The sequence below is a fragment of the Ochlerotatus camptorhynchus genome, unplaced genomic scaffold (genome assembly GCF_037179485.1).
Source record: "Ochlerotatus camptorhynchus isolate MF236.1 unplaced genomic scaffold, CSIRO-AGI_Acam_v1.1 ptg000300l, whole genome shotgun sequence".
NCBI classification, from domain to species: domain Eukaryota; kingdom Metazoa; phylum Arthropoda; class Insecta; order Diptera; family Culicidae; genus Ochlerotatus; species Ochlerotatus camptorhynchus.
In genome coordinates this window covers 68,608-91,168 of record NW_027040788.1, presented here as the reverse complement: position 1 = coordinate 91,168, position 22,561 = coordinate 68,608, and the positions used below count along the sequence as shown (strand labels likewise).

Genomic DNA, 22,561 nt, shown 5'->3' with positions numbered 1-22,561 from the left:
CACAGGGTAAGGTTTAGTGGGTCGGGAGAGCTACTTCTCTCATCCCCACACCCTGAGTTATCTTCTCAGGTGTCTGGGAGCAGATTCCCCCCTGTATAAAAAAAAAAAAAAAAAAAAAAAAAAAAAAAAAAAAAAAAAAAAAAAAAAAAAAGAACACATACAAGCTTAACGGTTTATCCACATTTGTTTGCATTGGCATCAACATATTCAGCTCAACATGTGAAACGGATTAATGAGTCAAATTTAAACAAAGACTTTAAACATTATTTTTGATAGTTCAGTAAAACCAGCAGTAGCATATGATACATATTACGAAAAAGTCGTGTAAATTTCGGTTCCATGAGACCGACACATGTAAGCGGCCCTTTTGACATAAGAATCAGTTGAAAGAAACGAAAAAATAAATTCAATCAAACGTTCTCTTCGTCAAGTTGCTTATGTTTCGGTTTGAGAACACTTAATTTTACAGGAAATGTTTGTTTACGTTTCCATGATTTACGTCCAATATGGATTACGTCTCGTGTAAAAGTAGTTAGTTCTAAGTGTGTAGAGTCAATTTCCTCTTCCAGTTTTGCTTGAATGAGTTTAAATCTTAGAGAAATTGTCGTTGAAAGTCATTACTTACATTTCCGGAGCATATCAATTAAATCAATTTATGGAACAATGATTCCTTTATCATCTGATTTAGTAGATTTGCAAGATTAAATTCTAATTCGGGAGTAATAGACGATTTAAATGTTTGTTTGCAAATCAATTACTCCCAAATCCGAATCACTCTGAATATAACTCATTGGCACTTTTCATGTGTTGCGCTATTTATGTCAACAGATTCACAGTCATGAACGGTTTTAGTGACTTGTTTTGTCTTGTATTCAGCAGTTTGTTTCACGATTTTTAAGTGCTTTGAAAACTTTAATGGGAATTTAGATTCGCAAAATGAGTAGTGGTATGACAATAAATACAGTACATGGAGCATTAACAAAAAATTTCTTTTTTGTTTTGTTGTTTTTTAGTATTCTACAAAGATATAGCAGACTTGCTGATTGCCCGTAGAAGCACTGAAAAAATTTAAAGTATGTTATTCAAAAATCTTCTGAGAGCAACATTAACGGAAGTGCTGTGCTGAATCAAATTCGATGGATTAGAGCAGAATTCCGCCGAAAGTGGTTAAAGAGTCGGTATAGCCGTGAATATTTTTTTTCATCAAATAAATCTTGGCTGAACAAAAAGATCCAATTCAAAAAAGTTCAACAAGACGATGTCACACCAAAAATACGAAGAAGCGGTCGTCCTTCTAAACCGTTTTCAGCGGTTGGGAGGAAATCAAAACAGAGTAAAGTACGTACGCTGACAAACCAATTCTCTCCTGAAGAATTGCGGTTTGCTGCAGCTAAAAGTACTGCTTCGGAGGGCTTTCGTTCGGCTGGAAAGCTGATTGAGAGTGTTAATCATGATCCTTCAATTGCTATGCAAGTTCGAAGCGACTCCAATAGTTCAGAGCCGGCTATTATGATGTATACGGCAAATGAAGCACTTGCGTTTATTTGTCAAAATGATTTTTCGAAAGCCCAATATTTGAATATCCGATTCATTGCACTGCAAAAAGGAATAAATATGTATCCATCATATCATCTGATTCTTGACGCCAAGAAACTTTGTTATCCAAAAGGTATATTGTATAGTTAGCAGTTTTGGGAGTTCGTTTACAGAAATTGACTGCTTTCAGACATTTCAGTACAACCTTCAATAGCTCAAGTTCCTTTGCAGAGCTTAACCGAACACACGGTGACACGAATTGTATCGAGTGTTTATTCCAGCCCAAAATGCGAATTTACTTCTGATGATGACTACCATGTAATCTTTAAGTGGGGCGCTGACGGAAGTTCAAATCACTCTCGGTACAAACAACCCTTTTTTGATGATGCATTGAGGACGTTAAAGTTCAAATCAAAAATTTGAAACCTACCGTTTGTAAGACAGAAGATTATTGCATCACAGTGAAAACAACATTCGTGTTTTGCATGATGGATACAAAAGTCGTCAATGACGTCACGAGTACTCATTCGCAATCGTGTTATATATGCGGCAAATCAGGTACTACAGTAAACGTGATCTATGTCTAAGGTTTTAAATATATGCGTGTTTTTACAGGAAAGAAGCTGAACGATCCAGTTAGTCAAGAGGATGCAAACGATCCTATGCTCTATTCATTTGGGATGTTCCCTCTCCACGCATATATCCGGTGTATGGAATTGATGCTTAAAATTTCAAATAGGTTGGCCATGGAAAAACCAACATGGAGAGTTAGCAAGTTGAACGAGAAAGTGAAAGAACGAGAGCTCAGTATGAAAATTGCATTCAGGGAACAGTTGGGTTTGCGCATAAGCGAACCAATGCCGTCTGGAGGAAACTCTAATGACGGCAACACTGCCCGAAAAATTTTTAAGGAATGGAAAATCGTTTCAGAAATCACTGGCCTTTATGAAAGGTTACTGGAGCGATTTTATGTGCTTTTCACAATAATTAACAGTAGATCTGACATAAACATTGAGGCATTTCAAAGCTATGCCGAAGAAACACGGGCTCTTTATGTCGAACTGTATGGGTGGTACCCACTTTCGCCAACCGCCCATAAATTGCTGGTACACGGATCGACTATAATCAGACATGCAATTTTACCGATAGGCATGCTAAGCGAAGAGGCGCAAGAGACACGGAACAAGAGTATCCGTAAGTTCCGAGAACATCATGCCCGAAAATTTAACAGAGTATCTAACATCGAGGACGTTTTTAAAAGACTGTTGATCACCTCTGACCCGGTGGTATCCTTGACTAACAAAAAAACAAGAAATAGTACATTGGTTTTGCCAGCAAATGCTCAACATCTGGTACTTAGTTAAGTTTTATTACACTTGATTCTTTATTTTTGTGAAATATGCCTCGAGAATATAATATTTGTTTCGTAAATATATATGCTTCGTTCTATTTAAAGTTTTCAGAGTCAATCCGTACAATGACAATTTACTAAAAAGTTGTTATAAATGATATAGGTTGTCTCACACAAAATAAAACATATAATTAAATCTATCTTTTTCATTTTACAATCTACAAAAAAGTTGTGCAAAGAAGACTTTAAGATCTAGTCAAAACCTACAATTTTGATCAAGACAGTATTTTGTTATGTTTAGAAATTTTTGAGTTACAGGTAATTTTCAAGTTTTTTTAGGGAATTTTCAAAATTGATTTATTCAAATTTAAAGAAAGTTGTCCTCGCAGTTTTTTCCTCAAATATTTCGTTAAGTATGGGTTTTCAGATGATACCACAAGAAATATTTTAGCGATCCAACTCCATGTGATATAAGCATTTTAACACCACTTGGTTTTTTCGGCAAAATAGTCTATAACTTTTTAACGTTAAGACTTATCGACATGCTTTGTTGAGCAAAAACGTGCGCCATTGATTGTTCTACAAGTTTTTGCAGACCATTTTCTAAAAGAAAATGGTTCAAAAAAGATAGAATAAAAAAACTGTTTTTTTAGGGACACCCTAACTAAATACTTATTAAATGCTCTAAAACAGTCAATTAAAGAGATAGATAAATGGTGTATTCAGCAAAGTTGTCTAAAATAATATTTTCTACAACTTTGCTCAGCAATGTAACTACCTATAACATGAAACCAAAAAGTTAGAATATGAATTTGGATTTAAACGAGGACCACCCTAACCGGCTTTTTGCTCAAAAGAAGCATGGTATGATAGCAAACAACTTCTCTCAATACACTTAGCATCTAAAATGAACAAGAACGGAGAAAACAATTTTTTCCTGCTAAATTGTCGATTCGGACCATAGTGGATTGTGTTATGCGCGAGTAACACCCGTGCAGTCCAACTGCTCTCACCCAGCTATGAAATCTCGCTCTCCTTTGTCTCTTTCTCCTACCAAAGATAAGAGACACGCTCCTGTATTTGAGATGTTTTGCACCACTGAGTTAATTTATAGCCCATCTCTGGTTTCAATGGTATTTGAGAGTTCTTAAGACAATTTCTGGAAACATTTGAAGAGAATGCTGAGCAGAATTGAAAGATAATTTCTCGATTACTTTTTCGAAGGGACGTATCAGCTTTTGTAAACAATGCATTTGATCGTCAATTTGGCGTAACTGGTAGCTCGCACACGCATACTAACACCACTATCAGTTAAGGGAAAACTTCCCCTGTCTGATGATAGGTTAGCATGCGTGAGCGAGCTGCCAGTTACGCAACGATAAAATGCATTGTTTACAAAAGCTGATACGTCCCTTTGAAAAAGTAATCGAGATTTCATTTCTGAGATGAATTCCAAGTCTAATGTGAAAGGTATACCAATGGACTTCTCAGACATTCTCCAATTGAATTTTTGAACGATTATTAAGAGTTTTATCGAGAGAAAACTTCGAAGAAATATTGCGAGGAGTTTCAGCAGAATTTTCAAGATTATTAGGGCATTGAACCACAATTTCCAAAGCAATTGAAGCAGATGGAGACTGTGCATATTTGCAGTAATTGAAAAACGTTTGTTGGGATATGTTTTCCAGCTATTTTCGTCACAAATTTATTGGAATAGATCCTTTGTTGGAGATTACAGCATAAATTTTCAACTGGACGCAGGTGGAGAACATTATAGCGAGGTTGTAAGCTTAGGTACTACTCAATACAATAAAATAGTCATGTACTCAATAAGTAGGCACTCCTTTTCTCCCAAAAAACTTTTCCTGAAATGGAAAAGTGCAAGGTCAGGTCAAAACACTGCATATTATCCGCAAGGTACTTCCGTATACGCCACGACCTTGGCGATAAAAAATTGATGCTTCTCTCCTGAGTGCGAATTGTATGGCAAAGAAACCATCGCGAGAAGTTTTCCCACCGTTATTCTTGGTAAAAACTACAGAAAAACAACACGTAACACTTTCAAAATTGGGTTGTAAACAGTAAACGCATGACAGCTTGAAATGATAATTCAGCATTTACTGCAGGTGGCGGCATCATCATCATCGTTAAAAAAAGTCGTTGAAAAAGGCTATTAAATACAAACGTTGATAATTTTAACGATCGAAATTCTTCCCTTGCTCTTTAGACAAGCTGGAGCTACGAAAAGAACTCAACATCAAACAGAAAACGGTAATTTAAGAATCTGTCATATTGTTCAGTGGGTCCGAAATCATCACAACTGAATCCACCGAAGCAAACATTTAGCATTTATTCACGGCCAATGAGATCTACGCAAACTTGAGTTCAGTTTACTCATAAATCGCAAAAACTGCACGAACTCAACGATGAGTAAATTCGCCTCATGTTTTTCCAGCAAAAAATTCCCGAATATGAGAAAAATAAAGAATACTCCTAGACTGAGTAAAATGTTCGTAAATTATCCTAATTTTCCGGCAGATTTTTGAGTTTTTCCACAGGAAAGCATGAGGCAATTTACTCACTTACGATGTATGAGTAAACTGTACTCAAATTTGGGTTGATCTCATTGGCCGTGTTAAAACCGGCGGCGAAGGAGATCCGCAGAACTTAACCCCTTGGTATAGGGACAGCTCGGATGAATGATTTTTTTTTTGCATTTTAGTCGAAATTCCATTTTTAGTCGAAGTGCCAAAATTCCAAAGGTGGATCATATACTTTAATGTTCGACATAATGTTTTTCCTTGATAAGCACTTGTAGAACGTTTACAACCGCCCACACTGTGGAAAACTTCGAAACTTACCTGACTCAGCACCGAGATGTGATCGATCGCATAGTCATCTGTCTTGGGTCGTACGAAGCGGTTGCACAGGCAGGACTTGCCCGCCCCCAGCTGGCCCTTGTCCTTCTCGACACCGGAAAGCCCAACGACGGCGACATTGACTTGTTTCATTATCTACGTTACTTATTCGGATGGGACTTGTTTTGGTTGTTGGCGATGGTAGGTGGGTGCCTGTTGTCGCCGGCTCCGCTTCCCAGCCCCCGCGGCTCAACAGATGTCTACTGCTGTACGGTAGCCAAAAGCCAGCCAATTAATGCAAACGATGCTTGACTTGGCGAGGATTTTTCGCCCGGTTGGCTGCTGTGCCACTCCAGCTGGGTTTAACTGGGGAACGGTGCGATTTTTCCACGAATTTTCCGTCTATCTGGGTCTGATGAGATAATACTGCGTAATAGAAGGAGAAGAAAAGTTGCGTCATTAGTATCGGAGTAAGTGCACCCAGATTATAATTGTAACGAAAGCAGACCGAGTCCATTGAATTGGTTATGGCCTCGCGGACTTTACATATCTTTCTGATGGTGGAGAGAGGATGAGAAAGGTCAATAAATAAGACTGAAAAATTGCACTAGACCAAAAAAAAAATTAATAAAAACGAAATGCCTTCAGGGAGGAAGATGAACACGAGAGGGAAGCTGCACAAAACATAAAAAAAATCCCCAATGGTACAAAAGCATCATCCAGTACCCGTCGACTTCATCGTCGTCGTCGTCGTCGTCGTTGTCTGCCCCACAGTGGAAAGATTAATTTTATTGCTTATTTTTGTGATTCATTTAATCATCGTCTTGATTCGGTTCGTGCAGCGGCTTCGGAATTGTGCTTTCTTCGTCTGTCCATCCATTATTCGCGTAGTCACTGAATGTGCTGAACGGGGGTATATGTTATTTCTGGCGGAATTAGTTCTCATCGCATTTAGATAATGTTGTTGAATTTTAAATTAGATTTTAAATGATTCCATTAACAATTATAGAAGAAAATATTGTCTTTGCATACTGAAACCATTATTGCAAAACAAACTAATAAATTATGCATCACTTTGACTGTCAACGGTTCAATATAACTTAAACCAACTGCCGCATATAACTATGCATAATCCTATCGAATTTCGAAATAATTTTAATGCATTTTTCATAAGGGATGAATTTGAAACTACCAGTGGAAACATGAAAGAATACACAATGGGGAGCCATCCCCAATCCCCATCAGTCCCGAAAGCAACGACTATTGACTTTTGCTTACATGCTCCCATAATCGGGTGGTTCTCCACAATTTCATATACTCTCATCCCATCACAGACCGCACTTTCCCATCCCACAGTATTTAGAGTGTATTGATTCGTTCCCATTCCGTCCGTTAGTGAGTGTTATTCACGTTCGTTCACTCTCGCTTGTCTCCCATGGCATCGACGTTTGCTTTTTTCACCTTCCCGTGACTACCACGTGCAAACTCAACATCGCAACACTAATGCTGATGTGTGGTTTCGGTGGGAATTGAGCACTGATGATAATCGTACATCAACGCCTCTCGCTGTCTCCCTTTTCGGGGCCAAAATTCGTGCCATCGACTTTCGATTCACTTTCAAATGAACCGGAGAAAAGCTGCCAGATTCCCACCGGAAGATCCGCTGTCGTTGAAACAAACACTAAAAGCGAATTAAAACTATCTTATCTCTTCCGTGCGTGTGAAGGTGGGTTCGAATTTTCAGCGGATTTTTTACGACAGAAAAAAAAATTGAGCAAAGTACACACTCCATTCATTCAGCCGGGAACGATCAGATGACGACAAAGATGATTAATAATTCACGTCATTACGAACATAAGCTCATCTGCTGGTCCAATTCGCCTGAGGCTTTCGAACTAACCTTGGCTTTGTGGGGAGCGGTTAAAAATGAATACGAGTTGATTTTTCACCGACCTTCGGTAGCTGGGTGTGGGTTAATTGCTCACAATGAGATTGTTACCGTTTTAGGATGGCACACTTATGGAAAGGTTCGGGGGACTTCAGGGCGGATCCAGTGGATTTCCTTGAAGAACCTATACGACTTGGAAGGTTGGCTGACATTGTTTGTTATTGGTAATAGGGCTGTCATTACTTTATTTTTTTTTTTCGAAATCCGGGTTTTCGGTATTGAGATATTTAATGCCGGTAAAAACCGGCAATGGACAACATTTCTCAAAGTCGAAAATACTGCTGTACTACATGCAGTATTTCTCCAATCAGCTATGCAGTTTTCCAGGTTTTTCAAGGACTTCAACGGAAAATCTACAGGTATTAAAAAAACGATTTTACTTACTGTGAGGCGACTGAAAGCTGATGTGACCTTTTCACCTGAAACACTTGAATTTCTTATGGCGTCAGTGGAGATTTTGACGTCGGAAGTCATGAATTGCAGTTTAAGGGAGGTGCGACAGTAGCTTAAATTTCATAAACAGTTTTTAAAAGAACAGTTTTATAATCAAAACTACTAAAAGTTAAAGTTTTAACATTTGATTAACAAATTTAAAAACATATAGGGGAAATGGCTCTAATGTTGGCCTATGGATCTAAGATTGGGCCCATCGCTAAAAAGCTGCTATTTATCAATTTTATCTAGATGAACGCGTCATTGGGACGGTAGTAATGGATGTTTTTGATCGCTATTGAAAATTCAGTCGATTGCTGAATTTATGTATGGGCCTAAATTAGGAGCATTTAGGCCGACGTTACATGCATTTCCCCTACTTATTATTAGCAAAACCAAGAAATTGTTTCATTGATAAGGACTGTTGATTAATAAAAGCAGACACCTGTTTCTCAAAGGAAAATTTACTTTATATAAATGAAAATCAACATACATATGACCGATTTTACGTGAATTTGAATGTTTACTTCTCATTTCTGAAGAACGGTCGGACTTTTCTTTTGATACCACCCATTAGATTCTGCACAACTTTCTTCTTAACTTTTCGTTGTGCTGTAGACCACATTTTCTTGAAGCAGTCAACAGAACTTGCTTCTCTTCCATCTTTCTTAAGATGCCGTTTAGTTATTGCCCAGTATCTTTTGATAGGACGCAGTTCCAGGGCTGTTACAAGATTTTCTAAATTTGATCCGCGAAATCCGCGATTTCTCAAAAAAAATCCGCGGCTTCAAATACTAATCCGCGACAAAAAAAAAAACTGTTTTCTTTGCCTTAAAATAGCATTTGTATGGCATTTAAAGCCTATTGCTTGTATAGTAGCATATTAGATTTTTGCCTGCTCTCAACTTAGTGTTCTTTGAAGTGCTTTCACATTATAATTGAGAGCTTTCTTTGTCTGTACCATCCTATGCCAAAGAAAGTAGAGACATTCTCCAACCCGAAAAATTAATAGACCGGACGGGAATCGAACTCAGTCGCCTCCAGCATGGACTTGCTTTGTAGCTGCGCCTTTACCGACTGAGCTAAAGGAATATTGTTTGTAGCCGTTGATTTTTTTTTAAATAGCATTTATCATCTTCAGTTATTTATGTATAGTATAAATTCTGAGTAATTAGTGAACATAATAAAACACCCTTACATTATGAGATTCTATTTAATAATACCGGCCTAGATTTGATGAAACATTATTTAAAAAAAAAAAGGGAATTTTCATTTGCAATGCAATTTTTTTTAATTTAACCTGACGTATTTTACTGTCCTAAATGTTTTAGTTAATTTGGCTCTAGTTTTCTCAATTTTGAACCGATTCATACCAAATACTCTGCACATAATCGAGAAATTACCAGAGTTTCATAAGTCACACTTGTTGGTCACGTCGCGGTTGTGTATTTACACGGAAATTCCTTGGGTTCTGTCCAATGGTGAGACATTTTCATGATTTTTTTAGCACTTTTCGTTGTCAAATAATAACCGAATCGTATATATGTGACTTTATGGATCATGCACGACTTATTACTATGTATACAGGAAATCATAGGTTTTCCAAATCGTCCAGGACATCAGTTGATTTGTTCTACTGGATCAACCAAGACTGCAATAATGTCTGTAGTATCGAAAAATGTCCAATCAGATTCAAAGTGTCTATGTGGATCATGCATGATCTATTTCCGAGTAATCCAGGTGTTCAAGGTTCTTCAAATCGCCCTGGAGTTCAGATAATTTGATCTACTAGATCAACCGAGATTGGGACAATGTCTTTACTATCGAAATATTTCCAGACAGATGCACAGTGTCTATGTGGATCGTGCATGAACTATTGTCCTGCATACCAGATGTTTTAAGTTCTCCAAATCGTTCTGGAGTTCAGATGATTTATTCTACTAGATCAACCATGACTGGAATAAAGTCTGTAGTATCGAAATATGTCCAAATAGATTCACAGTGTCTATATGGATATTGTTTAATTATTTCCACGTATACCAGATGATCTAGGTTCTCCAAATCGTTCTGCAGTTCAGATGATTTGTTAACTAGATCAACAAAGACTAGGATAATATCTGTAGTATCGAATTATCGATTTGGAAATCCTAGAACATTTGGCATACACGGAAATAGGTTGGCATGATTTACATAGACACTGCAAATTTGTTTAGGCATATTTCGATACTACAGATATTGAATTAGTATTGGGTGATCTAGTAGAAAAGTAATCTAATCTCCAGAATGATTTCAGAACTTATAACATCTTGTATACGTAGCAATAGATCGGGTACAATCCACATAGACACTTTGAATCTGTTTGGACATATTTCGATACTACAGACATCTTGGTTGATATAGTAGAACAAATCAACTGAACTCCAGGACAATTTGGAGAACCTAGAATATCCGGTATACATGGCAATTGCTCGCATATATACGATTCGTTTATGATGCTATGCTATGTTCATATTGGAAAAAAGGAAAATTTCTCACATTGGACAGACCTCAGGGAATTTCCGTATAAATCCGATGTGACTTTTGGGATTGAGATCATTTCTCGATTATTTGTAGGGTAGTTGGTTTGAACCGGTAAAAAATTGAGAGCCAAATGAACAACAAAATTGATGACAGAAAAATAATCCGGGACGGAAAGATTACAATGAATTCCACAATTTTTGTGACAGCACATCAGTCCCTTCGCGATTTCCGCGACATCATTTAATGTTTCCGCGATTTTCGCGACTGAAAATTCAAATCCACGACAAATCCGCGAAAATCGTAAAATCCGCGAAATTCGCAAAATTGGGGGATTTTGGAATTTTTCGACAAAATCGACTTTTTTCTTCTTGTGCATCTCCAACGTAGCAGAAGCATAGTGAGCAGGTGCCAGACCCGGCCAAAACAATGGATGATCCGTATGCTTTCGGTAGATGGGCAGAAGCCGTTTTTTGGTGCATTCTTTTCTGTAATTTTCACCATTGATTGTTGTGAAATACGAAGAACTCTTCAAGGCACAGGAGCAAATGGCTTGCCACACCAAAACCTTTTTTTCGGTCCGGATGTATCGCACATCATCAGGCACATCTGTCCTCTGCTCAGCGTTGAAAAATTGCGGCCCGGGAAGTGTACCGGTATCCAATTTGACGTACGTCTCGTCGTCCATCAAAATGCACCGGTTTGGCTTTTGAAGGAGAACGTCATACAAGCTCCGTAACCGTATTTTCGAAGAAGCTTTCTGTGAATCCGTCCTTTTGGGTGCTTTTGGCTTCTTGTAGGTTCTGATATTGTTACGTTTTATGATATTCTGCACAGTTCCGACGCTAATGTCCAATTTTTTGGCAATTTCACTAACGGAACACGGTTTATGCAATTTCAAAAGGCGTACTGCTGCCAACTCCTTTTTCTGGTAGTAAATCTTCAAGAGAACACGTTTCTCCAAGCTTCTTAACAATCTTGACCGCTGTAGATTTACTGCACTTCACGCTTTTTGCTAATTCTCGAAACGACAACTGTTCGGAAATTTCTCACTTTTTTGTTCTTCAGGTGTGTTGCCAAAATAAACAATGTTTTTACACACTGAGCGAAAATTCACCATTTTTCGTTACGTTTTAACCCTAAACCTTTGATAAACAGGTGTCCCCTTTTTGTGATGCGTTACTGGTATAAAATCTACCACCGAACCCTAGCCGTGACAAATTCAAACTAGGGAATCAGGATTTTCCAATTATCAAAGGATAACATTTTATTCCTTGTTACTTTTTATGACTTGATAATAGTGACAAGACTCGGGTAGTGTCCACCACCGTTATGCATTTCTATATTGTATATTTCAAATCAAAAATATTGTTTATGTTCATAGATTTCACATAATCCTTTACCCTTTGACCATAAGTCATAAAAGGCTAGGACAAGAGTTAGTGCTCATGTCCCAACCGTCAGAAGAAAATGGAGCATCACTTAACCTTTCCAGCTTTGATGCTTCCAACGACCAACCAATCGTATAATTACCAAAATCGGAACGTACGGTACGAGATGTCCACGTTTCATCCATTTATTGGATTCTGAAGCATCGTGTTTAAATCTTCGATTTAAACAGGCCCGATGTTTTCTGAATCATCTTGTCCCTTAAATGCTGCACAGTAGGCCTGGCCGTTTTGATATGCGGCCGAAACATATATCAAATAGTCAAGAAAAATGATGTAGGTATAGGGTAGAGAACTACTTCGGCCTAATCGCCCATTTTGGGCCTATCGAGCAGAAAACTTCAAATAAATCCATGATTTCAGAGTTAACTAGTCAATTATGCGTTTGGTACGATACTTTCGTTAATAATCTACGGAACGAAGTCAATGAGAACGCTCGATATGAAGGTTTGCACACATTATTTCCAAAAAAAAAAAGAAACGCTCCAACCGAATCAATTTTTATGTTCATCCGATAAGCCGAAGTGAATTCATTGGTGTTTCAATGGCGTTTCAATGCGTTAGGCCGAATTTAGAATCCGTAGGCCGATTTTGGCGTCAAGAAGTAGTGTTAGACTTTTGACAATATCTCAACGATTGGTTTCTCTTTATCAAATCTTACGGTACGTACGGAAAGGTAAATAAATTTGGAAGCCTTCAGTAATAATAACATTCCGTTTGGTACTAAACTGCGCTAGATTGAGAAAGACTTAGTGCGGGTTGTGTTTAATAGGCCGGAAATGGGGTAGTTAACCCTATATATAATTTTCCAGGATGCTTTCAAGAACTGGCTGTGTTGGTGTTAGATTAGATTAGATTAGATTAAACCTTTGATAAACAGGTGTCCACTTTATTTAAAGAACAGTCCTCCTTAGTAGAGGATGGTTCTTTTATTTTAGATTCTAGACATACATACATGATGAAATGGTACACAATTTTTGTATGAAAATTTCGCTCAAAATTTTACGACTTTTAATTTGAATTTTCTTAAGCATTTCCTTCAGATTAATTTACTTCACAGAATTCTTCTAAAATAAATTTAATATTCTCTTTGGAAACCCCTTGAGCATTTTTTTATAACAGTCCAGAAATTATATGTAGAACACTTCGAAGAATTCTTAAAATTCGTCCTTAGATTCTCTTCGAATTTTAAACTCTTTTTTAAGAATTCACTGGATTTTTTTAAAAATTTGCCTGAAATTCTCCGTATAATATAGGACCTATTAGCTTTTGTGAGCAACACATGTATTCCTCCTTCTCTGCCAACACCATCGGCCAGGGGAAATTCTCCCGCCGAGAATTGTCTTAAAATTTTGCTCAGCATTTTCTTGGAGTTCTCCTCTAAATTTTTCTGGAAATTGCATGGAATTCTTATTAAAATTCTTTGGGCGTGATTGATTTTGTAAACAAACGCTTCAATTGACGATTTCTCGCGAATAAAAGCTCAGCCTAGAAAATTAACAACACAAACAGGTAGAGGAATGATTCATCTAGCATGTGGTATAATTTGATCCTGAGATTGAGCTTTTATTCGTGAGAAATCGGCGATTGACGTGTTTGTTTACAAAAGACATTAAGCCCAAATCGAAAAGTTCTCGGGAAACACCATTCTAAATGCGCAGATCTTCGCAAAAATATTCTGAAATTTAATCCTCAAAATTCAATTCATTCACTTTTACACTTGGGAGTTCTAGTAAAAACTCTCTTAGAGATTTTCCTTAAGCTCCCCAGAAAATATTCTCTGAAATACATTGGTGTTATCTCTAGTGTTCATTCTAAAATCTGCTCAAATTTGTTTTGGAAAAAAATCTAAAATTCTCTTAATAGTTCTTCAAGGTGACTGTATATTGAAAATCTAGTCCAGTCCAAAGGTCTTGAAATCTTATTGTTTTCTCCCGGTGACTTCAAATTCCCAAATTTACATATGAAACATTTGTTTTAATCCCATTATATTTTTTTTTGTCTTGAGTACATTTTGAGACCAAGCTCCGCAAGAAAATTATTCTGGATAATACGCTTAACAAGAAGCACCTCCAAATTCAATTCAGTTCAATCTAAATTGCAATATCAGCAACATAACAATACTAAAACTTCACTGAGAAGCTAATATTAGTAGCTAACCAGGTTTACTAGCGGCGCTGGTGCTGTAGTGGTAAGCGTGATTACCTATCACCTCAGCAGGCCTGGGTTCAATCCCAGTGGGCGCCGCTGGGATGTTCTGAGGCCTAACATCTTTGATCACGCCTTCCTTCGGAAGGGAAGTAAAGCCGTTGGTCACCGCTTCATGTGTGGATGGGTCGATAGGTAGGGTCCAGGTGTCCCTGGCGTCGGTAGCAATGGTACTCAGTACAACAGCATTCCTTCGAAATTTACATCAAATCTTTGTTCAAAATTCGAATTGAGCCGAAGAGGTCATTAGGTTAAATTAGCTATTACTATGAAAGCAGAATTTTTCCTGGATCTTGAATTTGGTTCTGCGTTTGAAGTCTTCAAAATTTGTCTATGAAAATTCGCTCAACACATGAGAGGGGTTTATTTGGTTGTTCTCAAGCATTTTCTTAAAATTATTTCCTTTCACAGAGTTCTTTTCAAAATAATTCTAAAATAAATTTGAGATTCTCTCTGGGAGTTCCTTGAAAATTTGTTTATGACGGTCCAGAAGTTCTCTGCAGAACACTCAAAAAATATCATGAAATTCGTCCTTAGATTCTGAACGAATTTCAATTTTTTTGGTGGATGTCTCATTGTCCGGAAACTTTTGCCTGCCGAAATAGAGGGACCCTAAAATCGAACTTAATACCTTCCCTGTGTGACGAAACGAATATAAGTATTGCAGTCCATCAAGGGGCCTCCCTTAGCTCAGTCGGTAAAGGCGCACCTACAAAGCAAGACCATGCTGGACATGGCTTCACGATTCCTAAGTTGAGAGCACGCAATTATCGCTAATATGCGATAAGCAATAAGCTTGAAATGCGTAGAAGAAGACGAAGTCCATCAATATTAAAAATGTTCAAGCTTATCTGAAATCACATTATTAATAGTGAGATGTATTGATATTGTAAGCCACATTTTTCAAATTCATATATCAAAACAACTTTTAAACTTTTTTTCCTCAAAAATTTGTTCATTTTTCTGTGCTCTAATCATTTGCGAATTAACGAACGTAACGTAATTGAGCATTATTTTGAATACTACTTGGCAGCGCTTGCTGCCAACCGATGGCACAACATAGCACTACCAACATTGAAAAGCAGTCGCACCACATCACTCAGGTACTAAGCATATGCTGCCCATAATTGCATACCAGTCCCATTTTTTGCTCGATTTCCTATCCATATGGCACAGTTATGCGATCTAAGACAGGACAAAGTATATTGTTCCCGATTTTTCATCTTAATTTACTCGTCACCCTGGTACATGAATCTTCAGCCAGCAGCGTTCCGGGGCGAAAAGCGCTACGCTGGTGGAATGAAGATACGAGGAAAGCCATTAAAGCCCGGCGTAAAGCACTTCCGCGAGGACGCTCTCCGACACTACCATGAGTCGCACAATCAATGCCGGCAAGAAATCCGTGTCGCCAAACGAACCAGCTGGATGGACTTTCTGGAAGGAATGAATTCGTCACAGTCTTCGGCCGTCTTATAGAGGCAAGTCAACGCCCTCAGTAGGAAACGGCGCATTACACCACTCCACGTACAGATTAACGGTGAAGCGGTTTCTGACCCTGCAATTGTAGCGGACGAACTCGGCTCGTACTTTGCCGATCTCGCAGCCATCGAGAAGTACGAAGACGAATTCAAGCGGAAAGCTAAGCCTTCGACGTCTTCCATTGCAAGTTTCTCTGTTTCTTCTGACGCTGGGAACTCGGACATCAACCAGGCATTCTCCTGGCAGGAATTGCAGCATGTCCTCCGCTGTAGCAACGGAAGCTCGGCGGGTCCCGACGGAATCGGGTACCCTCTACTCAAGAGGTTACCAACGCCAGGCCAGCTACGGATGCTGGAGCTTTTCAACAAGCTCTGGCTCACCAACTCGTATCCAGCGTCGTGGAAGCAGAGCTTAGTCATTCCCATTCCAAAAGCCAATGAAACAACCCGTGAAGTTAGCAAGTTTCGGCCAATAGCCTTGACATGCTGTATGTCCAAGGTCCTGGAGCGAATGCTCAACAGGAGGCTAAAGCATTTCCTTGAAACCGAAAACCTGCTAGACCATCGACAGCACGCCTTCCGTCAAGAGTATGGAACGTCAACTTATTTCGCAACATTAGGGAAGGTCCTCAAGAATGCCAACGATAGCGGTTTCTACACCTAGATCGTCTCGCTGGATATATCGAAGGCCTTCATCAGGACGTGGACGCCCCTCGTCTTAGAGCAGCTTGTCAATTGGTGGCTATGTGAACCCATGGTCCACTTCATCAAAATTTCCTGACCGATCGTTCTTTCAGAGTCGCATTTGGCAACACGAGGTCCCAGCTTTTCAGAGAAGAGACGGGCGTCCCACAAGGTTCAGTTATCGCCGTTACCCTCTTCCTTGTGGCCATGAACGGAGTTTTCGGAGGACTGCCGAAAAATGTATACATTTTCGTGTATGCTGACGATGTACTTATCGTAACTATCGGCCCAACAGCAGCACGTAACAGTCTCCACTGTAGCCAGGTGGGCCAGCGCGGTAGGTTTCCAGCTTTCGGCCACCAAAAGCGTCAGGTGCCACGAGTGTCCATCCCGGAACCGTGTCAGCGGGTCACCTAGTAAAGTTCAAAGCCAACCCACACCACTGAAGAAGACGGTCCGTATTCTGGGGGTACTTGTTGACCGGTCCCTCAACTTCGAGCAGCACTTTAAGGCGATCAAGAATGACTGCCGCAGTAGGATCAACTTGATCCGCACCATCTCTCGGCCCCACCGGTCTAACAATCGCGACACTCGTTTCTGGGTTGCAAGAGCCGTCATCGATAGTCGCCTACTGTACGGTCTTGAGATGACGTGCATCGCCACCGAAAAGCTACTAGCACCAACTTTCAATACCTACGTTCGGATTGTCTCCGGTCTTCTTCCGTCATCGAAGCGGGTATTCTGCCCTTCCGCCATCGTATAACCGCAGCAATTGCAACGAAAGCCGCTGCCTTTACCGCAATGACCTCCGGAAATGAGAGGATCTTTCTCCTCGATAAGGGGAACAGACTCCACCGCATGATTGCTAATTCGGAGCTCCCCCCAGTGGCCAAGGTCCACTGGTACGAAGACAAAAGTTGGCGCATACCTACACCAAAAATCGAGAGTCGGATAAAGAGCAGGTTCAAGGCTGGAGATAACTCTGCAGCGCTGAAGAGAACAGTAGCCGAACTGCTATACACGGACGGATCGCTTTCCCGAGCCGGCATCAGAATTCACAGCCGGAATTTCAGCACCGATGAGTAGCAGCCTACCGCCACAATGCTCGGTTTTCTCCGCCGAAGCTGCGGCCATCTTTGTTGCCGTTACAACACCCTCGGACCGGGCCATACTGGTGCTATCCGATTCGTTCGGCGTGATACAAGCCCTTACATCGGAGACCCTGACTCACTCCTGGATACAGGGTATTGTGGAGGCCACTCCTCCGAACACGGTGTTTTCCTGGATCCCTGGGCACTGCGGTATTCCAGGAAACAGCGAAGCCGACAGCCTGGCGGGGTCTTGAAAAGCTCACCCTTGTTACACCAACGAAGTGCCACTACAGGACATAAAGCGATGGATAGTCAGCAAAATGTGGAAGCCTGGGAAGCAGAGTGTTGCCAATCATAGTCCCTCTTCACCCGAAGAATCAAAGGAACGACGAGCAAGTGGACGGATTTCTCGTCTTAGGACAGGCCATACAAGAATCTCACATAGTTTTGCTGGGACGCAGTTCCACAGAATGTGCTACGTTTGCGGAGCCACTGCATCGGTGAAACACATGCTATGCCTATGTCCGCAATTACAACAGCTACGGGAGCAGTACGCACTTCTCAACAGCATTAGGGACATACTGGGCGACGAACCTTCCACTTTAGCGACAGTTATTCATTTCCTCAAGGACGCTGGGCTATACAACAACATTTAGGTCCTTTTAACTTTCTTTTGGCTGACGGGACATCTCTGGCGGACGGAGGAGCTCCGATCTTTTTCAAAACCCTACATAACTTTGATGTACCAGATTGTTTTTTTTTTCCCGTTGCCTGTATTGTTAGTCTTTTTACTGGAATCTGATTTAATTGCTTATATTTGAGTACATGTGAATTGTAAGCCAACTCCGTTACAAAATGTGCAGGCAGAACCCCCCTCTGGGGCCTCCTATTTTATAGAGATGAACTAGCCAACGGCTAAAAATCTCTCTAATAAAATCCAAAAAAAAAAACATGGGACTCACTTTCTGGGACTTTTTGTGAGCTGGAACTAGTATGTGGAACTTTGATCAATTGGTTTATAAAAGTATTCACAACTATCTCCAAACTGTGTGAATATCATTTTGAACTATCACAAGCATTTGGTACGGGATACTTCACTAGAGTGGTTCACTAATCTTTCATTCGACTATAAATACAAGCAAAAATCATAAGTTTGCACTGAATGCATCTAAAAATAATCCAGAAAAAAATATTTACTCTTCATAACAATAGCACTGATGTTATATACAAACATCCCTAGAATTAGAATACGCTTTGCAATTCCTCCATAGGGTGGTTTATTTATTTTTGGTGGTCGAGCAAGCAGTCGATCCGATTGATTACACTCATATGTTAGTGCCTGGAACATTTAATTGAATAATTTATGTTGCATTTGATTTGTCTCGATTTATTGTTTATTAATTTATTTGGTAAGGCTCAAAAGAATTAACAGAGCCGAGGATGCTTGGTCAGTATGCAATACATCTTAAAACTATAGTCAAAAGGTACAACACAATAAACACAAAAGCTCCTCCATCAGAACTGGAGCCGCTTCCAGTGGTTTCATTGTATGGCAGTTACGCCGTCGGGGGGCAGAGCGCTTCCATTGCAGCAATGGACGCAAAAAGTGGTCAGCACTCACAGCACTCATCACGAAACGGTTGCTTTCCAAAGTCGACGACACATCGAGCGAAAGAACTGCTGATGAAGAACAATGAGGAGGACCACATAATGGTTGCTGCCGAGAAAATCAGCGTTGCCAGGTCATTTTCTGAAAAATCTGGACCAGTCTAAATATAAAATCTGGATAAATTTGGAATGCTCCAAAAAATCCTGTTTTTAACATAATTCTAATGAAATCAAAGGAATGCGTCAATCTCTCGTAAAAATCAGTCAGTATGATCATCTGGAATTTATTCAAAGTCTACCAGAATGTTTATGAAATCCATGTTTAAAAATATACATAAAGCCAACTAGTGAGCATTGCTAAAATCATCCAAAAGTAGTATTGACACATTGTTCCCAAAAAGTTTAAATATCCATTAGGCAGCATTTCAAAACTGATTAAAAATTTTAGTAAAAAGGAAATATTTTTAGGATTCTGAGGCACCAAAGAGACAAGCAACTTTGATGGGAAGATTTTTTAAACTATTAGTCGATTTAGTCTTTAATATTTGATACATTACGAGAATATGTCTTAAATTTTTTATTAGTTTTGAATAATTGTAATATTACTCTGCGATTGATCAGACTTCCAATTTCATTCTTGACATCATACAACTCACAACACTCGGTAGACCAGTAGGCAGGCATGGAAAATCATTAGCATTCATTTACATTCATTTGCCTCTAACTTTTTTCTTCAACAGCATTCCACAAAATGATGTATAGAGCTTTTGTAGGTTTGCTATTAACTACAATTTTTGTTAACAAGTCAAATCCGTATATCTTATGCATGACGAAGCAGAGCGAACAGAAGCCACTACTGTTTTTCGGTGAATGTATTTTACATTCACTGAAAAACAGGAACAAGTTCTGCCCACTCTAGTTAGTGATGCATAAGAGATAAAGATTTGAGTTATGAGCAAAACTTGTAGCTAATAACAAAACCTACAAAAGCTCTTTACATCATTTTGCGGAATGCTGTTGATGAAAAAAGTTATAGGCAAATGAATGCACATGATTTTCCATGCCTGCCAGTAGGCAATATTATTTTAAACTAAAACTATCCTGGCTGACGTGAGAATCATAGCTTAATATCGTGGTGCTCACACACAGTTTACCTAAACTACGGGTAACTCCACATGACCAGTACAAATCATTTTATGCCAAAGAATAATATTATAATATAAATTAAATGAAAGTCTGAAAGCGTCATTTTTGAAGTCTCAGGATCATGAAATGATTCTAAATTCTGGAATTTATATTTTTCCTAGGTCCCAAATCATGAAATTTTTTGTAAGTCTGAATTTACTTCATTTACAGAGTTCAATTTGAATCATCCTAGAATTTCATAATACTTCTATTCCAGATTTCCCCTAAACTAATTTTGATAATATCCAAACTTTTTCAGTAACATTCTAAGAGTGCTTAGCATTATCTCTTGTAATCTGTTATAAATCGCTTTCTGATTCAACAATTCCCTAAAACTGGTAATAATTTCCAAGAATTGGCATAATTTTGTCTCAATTTTTCTCTTTAAAATTCACTTAGAATATTCTTAATAATTTCCTTGGTACGCTCTTCAGAATGACCGTCACATTCTTATCCTCTTCAGTATACTCTAAAAACTCAAGTACATTGCCAAAATAGCATTGAAAGTCTCCCAGAAATTACAAGATTTCTTAAAATTTGATAAAAATTTATCTCCATAGAAACATTGAACAGAATTTAGAAATTATTCTCACGATTCATATCAGCATTCTCCTTAAGTTTCATCTTAAGAATTTTCTTTGATTTCTCTTCCGAATTCTAACTATTTTCTTTCTTCACAAAATCTCCACGCAATTGTCATCAGAGTTTGCAAAAGACAATTTATACCGTCTTCACTTCAATCAAAGGTTGCACAGACTGCATATTTACACTTCACTGTACACTATTTTCAGAATTACCATAAAATTCTGAAATCTAGGGCAATTCAGAATTCTAAAGTATTTCAGACTGCTAAGGTAACCCAATATTCACAGGTACTTTAAAACTCTATTTAAAAATCTAATTAATGATCCTTAAAAATATCACGAACATACTTCAAAGTCCTGGTGGTTGTCTAGATTCAAAAGCCTTGCTAATTTTCCAAAGCTTAATTTATTGTTTTCAATCCTGAACAGTTTTCGATTTCTCTACATTCCAAAATTAGGAAAATTCCTCCATTTTGAAATATTGATTTTTATAAATCGAAGATTCTTAAAAAAATAATTATAGCCAAAATGTAAACAAAACTCCAAATAAAAAAAAAATCCTGGCTCGATATTTTTAAAAGTTTTAAGATTTTTGACAACCAAAAATCTTTAGAAAATGACTCAATTTTCATGATTCTGCAACCCATTACAAACATGTTGTAACAATTCCATGTATGATGTTGCAATAATGTCCAATGTTGATGGCCTTTAGTAATTAAAGTAGTAAGTTTGGTTTTTTATTTTTTGATTAGAGGGTCCATTAATTGCAGTGAAAAAATCTGGGAAAATCGGGAACATATTTATAAAATCTGGAAATAAACGTGATCTGTCTGTGTATCTGGCTAGACGACTGAAAGCCGAGTGAACACTGCCTCGATTTGTTGGTGATAGCAAAAGAAATGTGTGCTCTCGCATGTTACCCTGTATGACCCCGATTGCACGTGATTTATTGTTCGGTTGGTGTAATGAGCCAAAGGAAGTGGTGTGTTTTTGAAAAAAAAAACATGCTGTGATTGTGATCGAACGTTTAACTTAGGGCTTGTCACTTGTTTGACAGAATTAAGCGACGGTGAAGAAACCGACCTATAGAAGAATGTAGCTTTAATTTGAAGCTGAAATCATCCGAATTGGTGCAATCATGACTGCAATGATTCTACTCACAAGTCAAAATAAGGAAACCGAAGCCACTGAACATAAATACATTTATGTTACGGATTTTACGGATTTCACGCCAACTCGTCTTCGGAGTTGGCAGCACCCTCTCAGAACCTTATGAAACTTTGTGGGTGTGGAGACTTAGCAATTTTAAGCAACTTTGAGTACTTATTTTTTTTCAAAATTTATCTCGCCTAACATTTGATAAGGGTCAAAGTTTTTTGTCGATTTTTTTTTCAAATCGATATAGCTTAAAAATGACAAGCCCTACAAAATAGTGATGTATGGCGAACTTTTAGCAAATAATCTGAAATTTTATAAAAAAATTTAAATAAATTAAAAAATTGGTTTCTACACTCTAAAAAAATATATTTAAAAATTAAAAGTCATTTTCCCAAAAATTGTACCCCTCAGATTTGCTTGATATTTTTTCTCATGAAAGGCAATATAATTACCTAACTTTTCTTCATACATCGCA

At 38.5% G+C, this 22,561-nt stretch overlaps 1 protein-coding gene across 2 annotated transcripts in view; it reads right to left on the bottom strand.

The window, feature by feature from the left end:
• Nucleotides 1-22,561, bottom strand: part of RhoGAPp190 (Rho GTPase-activating protein 190) — a 130,470-nt gene that overhangs the window by 40,164 nt on the left and 67,745 nt on the right. For both annotated transcript variants that reach the window (XM_065228684.1, XM_065228685.1), the window contains exon 2: nt 5,749-6,171. In XM_065228684.1, the coding sequence (XP_065084756.1) occupies nt 5,749-5,898 (150 nt within the window). In that variant the 5' untranslated portion in view covers nt 5,899-6,171. The remainder of the gene's footprint in view (nt 1-5,748; nt 6,172-22,561) is intronic.